At 49.3% G+C, this 14,764-nt stretch overlaps 1 protein-coding gene across 5 annotated transcripts in view; it reads right to left on the reverse strand.

The window, feature by feature from the left end:
- rnf123 (ring finger protein 123) overlaps positions 1-14,764 on the reverse strand; it is a 112,898-nt gene that overhangs the window by 29,773 nt on the left and 68,361 nt on the right. For all 5 annotated transcript variants that reach the window (XM_026166582.1, XM_026166581.1, XM_026166580.1 and 2 more), the window contains one exon: positions 12,166-12,389. In XM_026166582.1, coding sequence (XP_026022367.1) covers positions 12,166-12,389 — 224 coding nt within the window. The remainder of the gene's footprint in view (positions 1-12,165; positions 12,390-14,764) is intronic.

Raw genomic sequence — 14,764 nt, forward strand, 5'->3', positions numbered from 1 at the left:
GGGACACATGGGACACATGAAACACAGGGGACACATGAAACACAGGGGACACATGAAACACAGGGGACACATGAAACACAGGGGACACATGAAACACAGGGGACACATGAAACACAGGGGACACATGAAACACAGGGGAAACATGAAACACAAGAAACACAGGGGACACATGAAACACAAGAAACAGGGGACACATGAAACACAAGAAACACAGGGGACACAAGAAACACAAGAAACACATGAAACACAAGAAACACAAGGGACACATGAAACACAAGAAACACATGAAACACAAGAAACACAAGGGACACATGAAACACAAGAAACACAAGGGACACATGAAACACGAGAAACACAGGGGACACGAGAAACAGGGGACACATGAAACACAGGGGGCACAAGAAACACATGAAACACAGGGGACACATGAAACACAAGAAACAGGGGACACATGAAACACATGAAACACAGGGGACACATGAAACACAGGGGGCACAAGAAACACATGAAACACAGGGGACACATGAAACACAAGAAACAGGGGACACATGAAACACAAGAAACAAGAAACACAGGGGACACATGGAACACATGAAACACAGGGGACACATGGGACACATGAAACACAGGGGACACATGGGACACATGAAACACAGGGGACACAAGAAACACAGGGGACACATGGGACACAGGGGACACATGAAACACAAGGGACACATGAAACACAAGAAACACAGGGGACACATGAAACACAGGGGACACAAGAAACAAGGGACAAAGGGGACACAAGAAACACAAGAAACACATGAAACACAAGAAACACAGGGGACACATGAAACACAAGAAACACAGGGGACACAAGAAACACAAGAAACACAGGGGACACATGAAACACATGAAACACAGGGGACACATGAAACACAAGAAACACAAGGGACACATGAAACACAAGAAACACATGAAACACAGGGGACACATGAAACACAGGGGGCACAAGAAACACGGGACACAAGAAACACGGGACACAAGAAACAGGGGACACATGAAACACATGAAACACAGGGGACACATGAAACACAGGGGACACATGAAACACAGGGGACACATGAAACACAGGGGACACATGAAACACAAGAAACACAGGGGACACATGAAACACAGGGGACACATGAAACACAGGGGACACAAGAAACACATGAAACACAGGGGACACATGAAACACAGGGGGCACAAGAAACACATGAAACACAGGGGACACATGAAACACAAGAAACAGGGGACACATGAAACACAAGAAACACGGGACACATGAAACACAAGAAACACGGGACACATGAAACACAAGAAACACAGGGGACACATGAAACAAGAAACACATGAAACACAGGGGACACATGAAACACATGAAACACAAGGGACACATTAAACACAAGAAACACAGGGGACACAAGAAACAGGGGACACAAGAAACAGGGGACACAAGAAACAGGGGACACATGAAACAGGGGACACATGAAACACAGGGGACACATGAAACACAGGGGACACAAGAAACACAGGGGACACAAGAAACACAGGGGACACAAGAAACACATGAAACACAGGGGACACATGAAACACAGGAGCCACAAGAAACACAGGGGACACATGAAACACAGGGGACACATGAAACACAGGAGCCACAAGAAACACATGAAACACAGGGGACACATGAAAGACAAGAAACAGGGGACACATGAAACACAAGAAACACGGGACACATGAAACACAAGAAACACAGGGGACACATGAAACACAAGAAACACAGGGGACACATGAAACACATGAAACACAGGGGACACATGAAACACAGGAAACACAAGGGACACAGGAAACACAAGGGACACATGAAACACAAGAAACACAGGGGACACATGAAACACAGGGGACACACGAAACACAGGGGACACACGAAACACAGGGGACACATGAAACACAGGGGACACATGAAACACAGGGGACACATGAAACACAGGGGACACATGAAACACAGGGGACACATGAAACACAGGAGCCACAAGAAACACATGAAACACAGGGGACACATGAAAGACAAGAAACAGGGGACACATGAAACACAAGAAACACGGGACACATGAAACACAAGAAACACAGGGGACACATGAAACACAAGAAACACAGGGGACACATGAAACACATGAAACACAGGGGACACATGAAACACAGGAAACACAAGGGACACAGGAAACACAAGGGACACATGAAACACAAGAAACACAGGGGACACATGAAACACAGGGGACACACGAAACACAAGAAACACATGAAACACAGGGGACACATGAAACACATGAAACACAGGGGACACATGAAACACAGGGGACACATGAAACACAGGGGACACATGGGACACAAGAAACACAGGGGACACATGAAACACAGGGGACACATGAAACACAGGGGACACATGAAACACAGGAAACACAAGGGACACATGAAACACAAGAAACACAGGGGACACATGAAACACATGAAGCACAAGACACACATGAAACACAGGGGACACATGGGACACATGAAACACAGGGGACACATGGGACACATGAAACACAGAGGACACATGGGACACATGAAACACAGGGGACACATGAAACACAGGGGACACAAGAAACACAGGGGACACAAGAAACACAGGGGACACATGAAACACAGGGGACACATGAAACACAAGAAACACAGGGGACACATGAAACACAAGAAACACAGGGGACACATGAAACACAAGAAACACAGGGGACACAAGAAACACAGGGGACACAAGAAACACAGGGGACACATGAAACACAAGAAACACAAGGGACACAGGGGACACATGAAACACAGGGGGCACAAGAAACACAAACACGGGACACATGAAACACAAGAAACAAGGGACACAAGAAACACAGGGGACACATGAAACACAAGAAACAGGGGACACATGAAACACAGGGGACACATGAAACACAGGGGACACAGGGGACACATGAAACACAGGGGACACAGGAAACACAGGGGACACATGAAACACAGGGGACACATGAAACACAGGGGACACATGAAACACAGGGGACACAAGAAACACAAAAAACACATGAAACACAAGAAACACAAGGGACACATGAAACACAAGAAACACAGGGGACACATGAAACACAGGGGACACATGAAACACAAGAAACACAGGGGACACATGAAACACAGGGGACACATGAAACACAGGGGACACATGAAACACATGAAACACAGGGGACACATGAAACACAGAAAACACAGGGGACACATGAAACACATGAAACACAAGAAACACAGGGGACACATGAAACACAGGGGACACATGAAACACAGGGGACACATGAAACACAGGGGACACATGAAACACAGGGGACACAAGAAACACAGGGGACACAAGAAACACATGAAACACAGGGGACACAAGAAACACAAGGGACACATGAAACACAAGAAACACAAGGGACACATGAAACACAAGAAACACAGGGGACACATGAAACACAAGAAACACAGGGGACACATGAAACACAAGAAACACAGGGGACACATGAAACACAAGAAACACAGGGGTAACGGAAGTTCCAGGAATTAGAATTAACAATCAGTCAACAACCTCTGAAACTCGAGGCAGGCCCGGGAGCTCCACACATCAAAACTCTGAGTCCCAACACAAACTCTGAGAATCGCAACAGATGGTACCAATGATGCACTCACGCAATGACCCAGGGCGTCCTGATGGGACCACGCCAAGATACCAGAGAATGAGTGTGTGTGTGTGTGTGTGTGTGTGTGTGTAGCGCTGCAACCAGTCTTCGAGTGATTGGAATAACTCAATATTAAAAAATATTAACAGAAATGCTGCGTTTCATTTACTGACCGACTGAAGCCAGGCCTGCAGTACAAACGTATCTATGGGCAGCGAGTGGATGACGCACACAGCAGCAGCGATGATGACGCTGGCAGTTTAACGTGGAGGCGGAGTCTATTTACACACCGCGGAAAGGCGGAGCTGTTACCGAGACGGTGAGAGAACAGCAGCTGGTCCCGTGATCACCACCACCATCGCCTCCTCCAACGCTTACCTCCCATCCGATGTGGACAGCGGATCAGCTGGAGGCGCGATCGAAGATTGCAGCGCTCCCAGATCAGCTGTACACACCGGAACACTCTCCCATGTTGCTTGTCTGTGTTTTGTGTTATGGTGTGATGATGTCTGTGCATTCCCGTATTAGCCTTTTGTGTTACACATTTCCATGTTTTTTTCCTTGCTACCTAGCCTGACCTGTCTCCCCAATGTGATGTGTGTCATATGTACGGTCGGCAAGGTCTGTCATCTCGGTTGTGGCAGCTGCAACTGACAAATAAAGGCCCTCTGATCTCATCTCACCATCAGAGGTTTTACTGGCTGCAGCTCCATCGAAGCTACTCTGTAGCTCCGCCCACTGCCGTTTGTGTCACACACAGAACAATCTGAACTCCAGGAGTGTTAAAGTACGCAGACGAACTGAACTCTGACAGGTTTAAATGACAGCTTGGTGAAGGCTGACGGCAGCCGCTCTGGTTTACATGGACGTCAACAGGGGCGAGTCTAAAGGGGGGCGTGGGGTGGACCACACTGTGTTTACTCTGAAACATTTTTCTGTCTCAGTTCAATTTGATTAATATTGAAACATACAAATAAAAGCCAAATAAACTCTGAGCTGCTGACCTGAGGGAGCTTAAACACTGAACTGTTGTTGATGTTAGTTTGCAGCTGACGTGCTCACTGGTCTTCCAATCCCATCCAATTTTATTTATAAAGAACTTTAAAATACCCAGCACAGGACCAAAGTGCTGTACAGAAAATAAGTTAAAAACAATAGAATAACAGAAAACAGCAAAAATAAATGAATAAATGAAACACGTAATACATAAAAATTAAAACAGCCCTATATTAAAAAGAAAACAAGATAGAACAGAATCGAATCAACTATGAACAACTAAAATAAAACTAAAAAAATATAAACGAACATCTCACATGGTGTCAAAGGTCAGGGTAAAGAGGTAGGTTTTCAAGAGTGACCTTAAAAACAGGTGGTGACGAGGCCTGTCTAATCTCTAAAGGGAGATCTTTCCACAGTTTGGGAGCTGCTACAGCAAAAGCACGATCTCCTCTAAGTTTACCCAGTCCTGGGTACATGCAGGAGCAGCTGATCAGCTGACCTGAGAGAGCGGGTGGGTGCGTGAAGCTGTAGCAGCTCAGAGAGAGGAGGCGGGGCGACGCCGCGGAGAGCTTAGAATGAATCCTGAAAGAAATGGCAGCCAGTGAAGTGAAGCTGGGGCATGTGCTCAAACTCTTCATCGCAGACACCACACACACACGCACACAGACACACACACACTCACACAGACACACACACACACACAGACACACGCACACACACAGACACACACACAGACACACGCACACACACACAGACACACACACTCACTCACTCACACACACACACGCACACACTCACTCACACACAGACACACACAGACACACACACACAGACACACGCACACTCACACACGCACACACACACTTACACACACTCACACACAGACACACACTCACACACAGACACACACTCACACACAGACACACGCACACTCACTCACTCACACACAGACACACACACACACACACACACACACTCACACACACACACACACTCACACACAGACACACGCACACACACAGACACACACTCACACACAGACACACGCACACTCACTCACTCACACACAGACACACACACACAGACACACGCACACTCACTCACTCACACACAGACACACACACACAGACACACGCACACTCACACACGCACACACACACTTACACACACTCACACACAGACACACACTCACACACAGACACACACTCACACACAGACACACGCACACTCACTCACTCACACACAGACACACACACACTCTCACACACACACACACACTCACACACACACACACACACACACACACACACACACACACACACACACACACAGTTGTTGTTCTTCTGCAGAGTCTAATTGGCTAAATAAATCTGCAGCACGGCGTAAACAGTCTGATGTTAATGAGACGCACATCACCGACGCTGCGCTTTGCTCTCATCCATAAAACATCCAGAGATTAACGGCCTCCACCCGCACAAACCCACAAAACACAGAGTAGTCAACCCAGCATGCCCAGCACCACACAGCATGGACCACAACTCACATTAACACACATGAAACAAACATGTAACACACACATGTGAGCACACACATGCTTTCAGGGAAGGTGTGTGTGTGTGTGTGTGTGTGTGTGTGTGTGTGTGTGTGTGTGTGTGTGTGTGTGTGTGTGTGTGTGTGCGTGCGAGTGTGTAGGGTGGTGGGGGGGGGGGAGGCTTGAAACACAAAGTTACGATCAGAGGAAACGGGAGGAGGACAGGTGAGGACAGGTGTAGCATGGATCACGGAGCTGATGACATCTGGATATTTCTCTGATCACCTTTGAAAGAGGAAAACCGAGTGTCCTGGCTCCTCCCACTATCACTGTGTCTTGATCACTTCTGTAATCAAATTACATTGAACCTGAATATTCATGTAGAGTAACTCCACCACGTCAGTTCATCTACAGGCGACAAACGAGCAGTAAACGATGTTTATTCCAACATGAGCACGTTTGTCGTTCCTGGTATGTGGTTATGGTTGCTGCTGGTCTAACAAATATCTCTGCCACTTTGTGACACACGCACACAGATCTGTATCACGCACCACTTTATTAGGTACCCCTGCCGAGCTGCTACAGCAAATATCTGATAAAGCAGAGGCTGATTTGGGCCTGCAGACGGGACCGACGCATCAGGGCGGAGGAAAAGCTGAAATAGGCGACTCAGGATGGAGACGGAGAGGAGAAGCCACGGGACAGGCAGGAAAGATGCAGGATGGACGAGAGAAGATGGGCAGGGATGAAGGAAGAGTGACAGATGCCAAAATAACCTTTCAGCGTTTCAGAGAGAATCAGCTGCAGAGCCCACAGCACCTCCACCTCATGAATCACAGCATCAGTGTGAGACGCAGCGGTGCTGAAACATCTGCACGATCCAGCCAGCACCGAGGAAGCTCCGAGCTCTGCTTCACTACGACGTCTCACGCAGTCTGCAGGAGCTTCGGACCGCCCACGCTGCTCAGACCGAGCCCTGCCATCAATAATGCTGATCGCTGATCAATGAGCTGACTGCTTGGGTTTCCCTGGTGCCATGAATAATCCTGTGTGTGTGCAGCTCTGTACTGGGAACAGCATGGTGTGCGCTCTCTATCACGTTACCACAGATCATCATCGTTAACCTGCTCGCACAGATGAAGGTCAGCCGGCGAGGCTGCACATGACCCAGCTCATCGTCATCATCACCTTCATCAACCTTTGACCAGTAAATCACTAGTAGCCCCGCCCTGCTTCCTGCTCTCTGTGACTCTGAGAGGACTAAAATTAACTTCCTGTTTTCACTGAGGTCAGAGGTCAGAGCATCCAGAGGCTCATGTTGTCACAGACCCCCTGCCGGGAGCCAATCTGGGGCCCGGGGCAGCTGGCAGGGTGAACATTACTCCTCTTACAGACAGACGAGCACATCGCAGCTGTCCACGCAGCTCCTCCCTCTGCTGCATCGATGCTCCGTCTTTATCACCTCCTGTTTACCCTCTCATTCATGTCGTCGTCTGTTTGCTCTGCGTGTTCGCGCCGTGCCTCTGTCACGATAGGAGCTTGCAGCAGGTACTTCTGTTTCAGGGCGCTGAGCTCTGGAGCAGAGACATTCAGTGTTCTGCTTGTTCAGGTGTTCAGCAGGTGTGTGATGAACTGCTCATTGTCTGTCACAGGGTGAACCGGCACGTCCACGCCCACTCTGAGCTGCTGCTCACGGACATGTATAAAAACATGGGGACCTCCACTCAGCCTGGCAGGGCCTCAAAACCATGGCCTCTGTGAATGCTGCGGTCACCACCTCCAGAACCATTGAGGTGGAGGGCAGCAACCCCTCCTCCCTCCCTGACGACCTCAACGCTTTCTACACCAGGTTTGAGACGGACAACATGGTAAATGGTAAATGGCCTGCATTTGTATAGCGCTTTTCTAGTCCATAGGACCCCAAAGCGCTTTACACTACATTCAGTCATCCACCCATTCACACACTCATTCACACACTGGTGATGGCAGCTACATTGTAGCCACAGCCACCCTGGGGCGCACTGACAGAGGCGAGGCGGACACTGGCGCCACCGGGCCCTCTGACCACCACCAGTAGGCAAACACGGGGTTAGTATCTTGCCCAAGGATATTTGGCATGCAGGAGGCAGCCTGGGATCGAACCACCGACCTTCTGATTAGTGGCTGACCTGATCATAAAACAGCACATTGTAAGAGCAACTGACCCCCTGATGGACCCTGCAGTTTCCTTACCGTGCACGCAGAGGTGTCAATGATGCAAAACTCTTCATCTTGGACTGCATCCACAAACGTCTGGAGCTCCCTGACTCCTCCACCAGACTTTGCTGGTTTCTCATCAGCCTTCGACACTCTGCAGCCTCACATCCTGCCCACTAAACTTTCCTCCCGATTTCACCTGATGATCAGCTGATCCTGTGGATATTGGACTTTTTGACCAACAGGACTCAGAAAGTTTGGGTCAACAGCTCTCTTTCTTCTCTCCGTTCCACCTGCACTGGCTCCCCCCAGGGCTGTGTGCTCTCCCCCCTGCTCTTCATCCTCTACGCTGATGACTGCAGATCCACACAGCTCTGTCACCTGGTGAAATATGCTGACGACACAGTTCTCCTGTCACTGCTGTCAGGCCCTCACAACACCACGGGCCTGCTCTGCAGGAGTTTGTAGAGTGGTGTGACAGCTCAAACTTGAACTGAACGTGAGCAAAACCAAAGAGATGGTGGTGACCTTCTCGAGCAGGCAGAGGGATCTGGCTGCTTCAGTCACCACCACCATCCACGGGAAGCCAGCGGAGGTAGCTGAGGAGCACAAATACCTGCGAACCATCTTTGACAACCTCCTGAGATTCTCTGCCAACACAGAGGAGATTCTCAGGAGGTGCCACCAACGGCTACACCTCCTTAGGAAACTCCTTTGGAGTCAGCACCCCCATCATGATGACTTTTTACTACGCCTTCCTGGAAAGCATCACGACCTTCTCCATCACCTGCTGGTTCCCCTCCCTCAGCCTTCATACAGGAACAGACTGCAGCGCACTGCATCAGCGTGCTCTACAGTCATTGGCCTGTCAGAACTCTGGCAGGTTTTCAGCCAACAGGCCTCAGACAGGCAGCCAAAATCATCAGCGACCCCTCTCACATTCTTCACCCCGCATTTCAATGGCTCCCCTCTGGGCGACGCCTCCGCTGCATTTCCTGCAGGACTGAGAGGAGGAGGAGCGCCACCTTTGTCCCCAAAGCAGCTCTGCTTTTTAACTCCAGCCGATGAGACCAGAAACATAAACTACTCTCTTCTTATACAACCGACACTTTATTCTTTTAGTCACTTACAGTTATTTATTCATCTTTCAGTCGCTTTAATTTTAAAACTGTATTAACTGTGTATTTATTATCTCACTCTTATCGCCTGTTCTTATTGTCCTCATCTTCAACATCGTGCTGCTCTGTTGTTTGTTAAGTGGGGATAAATAAAGTCTCTCTGATTCTGAGGTGACCCACAGCCGTGCAGGGTGTTTGTCAGCTGAGAGACGTATTAGCACCTTTAACCTTTAACCTGACCCTGCGTGTCATTGTGGCACACTGAGGAGCTGTAAATGACATCAGTGATCGCGTTTAAACTAGTTTCATCATCTCAGTTAAAAAGATTCTGTTTCTATAGGACTTCATGTTAACTCCAGCAGGTATCAGTTTATTTTACAATTCAGGCTGTCGTGTTTATGTCTGGTTAATCCCGATTATTTCATGTATCTGACCTTATTCCAGAATATTTCAGGTTATTCCAGAATCAGGTTATGGGAGCTCGGTAAGGCCCGGTGTCGTTTTGATGTTTTCTGGCTACAATAATCTCGGGACAGATATTTAATTTTGACACCTCCCTTCCAGGCACATATCCTCTACATGATGACACACATCGTGGTCATGGAAACTGTCTGCATTGCCGTGGCAACAGATAAGGATGTCACAACGACTGGGCCATCCCCTGTGGCGAGCTCCACTATAAGGCCACAGGCGTTTTCTGCGACTGCATGTCAGGAGGTGGGTGATGTTACCACAGAGTCACACGCCGATTCAGTGACGACAGCGAAACACCGCCTTCACGTACGTGTTGCGGGTTCCAGCGCCAGCGCGCCTCCAGCTCTCAGGCTGTCAGCTTCGGACTTCACCCTCAGCAGCTCTGCACACCGCCACAGCAGGCCTCACTGCTATCTTTAAAGCTTCCCCTTCACTCCTGCTGCTCTCCTTCTGTCTCTGCCCTGCAGCACCCTGTGCCTCACTAACAGCAGAGAGGAAAAGTGTTATCAGTTATCAGCTGTAATCCAACATCACAGCAAACAGCCCGAAGGCCGGTGAGTCGGAGCGCTGCACATCGAGCAAAGCAAAGCTGCCTGAAACATGAAGCGTGGCAGCGAGAGGCAGTGTTTGTCCTCTGAGCTGCACTCACAGCTCTGTGATCATGACAGAAGCCACTGCAGCACAAACACAATTACTCTGAGGTCCAAATAACATTACAGGCTCGTTTCCAAAGCACACGCTTGGCGCAGCATCCAGCTGATTCAGTCTGAAAGCACAAACCAAACATCGTGTTTCTGTCCTCGCACGCCCTCCGAGTAATGTTGGGCTCACACTGTGCGGTTTTTGGCCCATTTTGAGCCGATTTTTGAGTCGTGCGACCGTTTTGGCCTTCATCGTGCGTCGTGTAGTATATGTGGGTTAACGAGACGCGATTAACACCTCACGACCAGCTCCCGATCATCAATCGCTTGGTCGTGAGGGTGTCACCGCAGTTTGTCACACAGTTGGATTTACATGCTGCTCAATCACAGCTGCCTGATCATGTTTTTCATTAGCAATTTAGCAAAGTTGGTGGTGGTGGTGGTGTGTGAGTGAGTGAAGGACAGAGAGGGAGAGCGAGCGACAGAGCTTCTGTTATAACCTTCATGTTATGGAGGCACAGTGTGAGCACTCAGGTCGCATCAGAGCATCGGGCCGTATAGTGTGAGACCTGCATCGTGACCTATGAACCTCTAACCCCTGCGAGTCAATCGTGCAGTTTGAGCAGGAGCTGAATCGCGCGACTGAAAAAAATCGCACAGTGTTTGCCCAGCATAACGAGACTCCAGCACAAGAGAAGCTGCCCCTGCAGCCCGATCTCCAATCACAGACGAGCAGCGAGCCCACAGCTACAGGCCCCTGCAGCCTGCTCCACACTCAGATGGTGAAGCAGAAACCAGGACCGGGGGAATCTTTTTATTTTCAGGATCTCACATCACTGTGAAGACAAACACACACTGATTCAGGAAGGCCTCCACCTCCGACCACATCAGAGGCACCAGCTGATCTCGCTCTGGAGCGCTGCTGGCATCAGCGTGTTTACACTCACTCCAATACTCCACCTGTTATTGTGAATATTACAGCAGCAGGCAGACAGCTTCCTGCTCCCACCACAAAGCAAGACGCTCGCATTCACACGTGTGGGAGGTGCCCATTCACTCTCTCACACACACACACACACACACACACACACACACACACACACACACACACACACACACACACACACGGCGGATATTCATATCTTGTGGGGACATCTAGTTTCCCTGGCTGCTCACCCTGACCGTAATCCCGACAGCAAAAGCACAGGGAATTATTTACTGCATGCACACGTTTGTTTGGTCTGACTCCAGGCCTGAAGCTGTCCTGTACATGTAGCTCTACCCACAATGCACCCTGACAGCTGGGTCGGAGGCTGGAGTGTGTCTCAGAGATGACAGCAGTGTGTGACATCACTTCCTACTAAGCACAAATCTGCAGCTACCACCGGTCACATTTTCCCCACCTTGGTAACCACGCCCACCAAAGCCACCAAAGATCATCTACTCACATGCGTGCAGGGAGAAGTGTTTGCGCTCTGAGGATCCCGAGTTTCCAGCGGCCGACGGGACAGGGGCAGCCACGGACGACCCCAGAGAGCCCACCGCAGGACGCACGCTGGAGGCCACGGCTGCCGAGGAGCTGGAGGACTCGCCTCCTTCTCCCAGGAGGTGCTGGATGGAGTGGAGCTGGAAGCAGGGGTCGGACAGCAGGACAGAGGCAGCTCGGGATACCCTGAGAGGAGAGAGAGCACCGGCTGAGGTCAGACCTGCGGCTGTGAACACACACAGTGTGTGTGTGTGTGTCACTGTGGTTCCTCACAGTGTTACTGGAGGCCAAGGTAATGCCATCCAGAGTAAGAATCTGCTTAGATACCATATTTCTAGGCTTTTCAGGGCCGAGTACAATAACCTCAGTTTGATCTGAATTAAGAAGCAGAAAGTTAGCGGCCATCCAGGTCTTTATGTCTTTAAGACATTCCTGCAGTTTAACTCATTGGTGTGTGTTATCTGGCTTCATGGACAGATAGAGCTGGGTGTCATCTGCATAGCAGTGTAAATGTATGCTATGTCTTCTAATGATGCTGCCTAAGGGAAGCATGTATAATGTAAACAGAATTGGTCCTAGCACTGAACCCTGTGGAACTCCATAATTAACCTCAGTGTGTGAAGAGGACTCTCCATTTACATGCACAAACTGGAGTCTATTAGATAGATATGATACAAACCACTGCAGTGCAGTACCTGTAATACCTACAGCATGTTCTAATCGCTCTAATAGGATATTATGGTCGACAGTATCGAACGCTGCACTGAGGTCTAGCAGGACAAGCACAGAGATGAGTCCACTGTCAGAGGCCATAAGAAGATCATTTGTAACCTTCACTAAAGCTGTTTCTGTGCTGTGATGAGCTCTGAAACCTGTCTGAAACTCTTCAAATAAACCTCTGCAGATGATCTGTTAGCTGTTTGACAACTACTCTTTCAAGGATGTTTGATATGAAAGGAAGGTTGGAGATGGTTGCTTTATAAGAAAGCAGCAAACTATTTCTCCAGGCTAAATGATGATCTTCTAAATTTGTGACACGCTATTTCCTCTCCAGCTTACGAGTTACCTGCTTTAGGTATTTATAGGTGCTTGATAGGTGTTTGAGAATTATACCAGGGAGTGAAATACTTCTTCTGATTTGAGGCTTTATTTTTCACAGGGGGCAAAAATCTGCAGAATCAAACATGCAGCACTAGCCGCTGTGACTCAGGGCGCCAAAATAAGCTTTTAAAGTGAAAAACAGAAGCGGTCACTTCCCCTCTTGTTTGGATGCAGATGTTGGCTCGTTGCTCAGCGGTGAGCAAACTGGGTAGAGTCCCTCACAGGATGATCTCTGAGGGAAGCATGGTGACATTTCCCTGTAAAACCGCCTGTGACCTTATCTTTTCAGCCTCTCGACACGCCCCCCCTCCACGGTCCTGTAGGCTGCCGTCATCCACACAACTGAGTCACAGAGCTCAGCTGGAAATGTCGCCGGCTGTGTTTTGAGTCCATCGTGTTCCCTCGTTAATAATAAACCAGGAAAGGGCAGCGTGTTCAGAGCTATGGCACTAATGATACACGGAGCACATGAACAGGAACGTCACAGGAAACGGGACGTCTGGGAGGGTCAGGAGAACAGCCGAGTCAGCCATGGCCTCACACCGTTGACTTCAGCCTCAACTTCACCTCTAATACATCCATCCTTCCTTCAGCAGCTTCAGTATAGATGAATAAACACTACATCAGTAGTCACGTGTCACAGTCTAACCAATGACAGCAGTGCGTGGTAGAGAACGCCGTGTTCTACCTGCTGCTGGACTTAATAAAGTTTTTATTGTGTGGAGCTGCTTCAGTCGGACGTTACAGGACGTCCAGCAGGGTAGGATCAGGGTCAGAGGTCAGAGGTCAGCTTCACCTCTTCAAGGGCTCGTGTTCATGTTAACCTTGGGCTGAGATCAGCTTGCGTCCTCCTGCAGGGCGGGGCAACGACAGCAGAAAGGCAGGACGCACGCCACCCGGAGACGCCGGGCTCAGACGTCTGTGTGTGTGTGTCTGTAGTGTATGCGCATGCTGCATGTGTGTGTCGGTGTGTCTGTGTTTATCTGCATGCGTGTGTGTGCGCGAGCGTGTGTTTCTGCGTGTCTGAATGTGTGTGTGTGTGTGTGTGTGTGTGTGTGTGTGTGTGTGTGTGTGTGTGTGCAATGTTAATCCTGTGACAGCAAATCAGCATAAAACACACTGTGACTGAAAACCAAAAGACAGGGACACACACACACACACACGGCTGAGAACAACCCGGAGGAGATGGCGTTCATGGAGGGAGGAGCCACAAAGTATTCATGGTGTCATAGATTGAAATGCTGGAGCCCCGCCTCCTCCTGATCATCACACAAACCATGATCATAGTATCATTTTTGTTGACTCTGTGAGTAAAATCACAGGAGCGTTCATCTCACTGCTCCTCACGCTCCTCCGAGGAAACACACGGCGCCTCCGAGAGAGGAGCAAGGAGGAGGGAGGAGACGGAAACAAAGTGTGAGCCTGAAACAAAAAGAGACGGAAAGCAGCAGAGCAGCAAA

Source organism: Astatotilapia calliptera, chromosome 5, assembly GCF_900246225.1.
Source record: "Astatotilapia calliptera chromosome 5, fAstCal1.2, whole genome shotgun sequence".
In the NCBI taxonomy this organism is placed as follows: Eukaryota; Metazoa; Chordata; class Actinopteri; order Cichliformes; family Cichlidae; genus Astatotilapia; species Astatotilapia calliptera.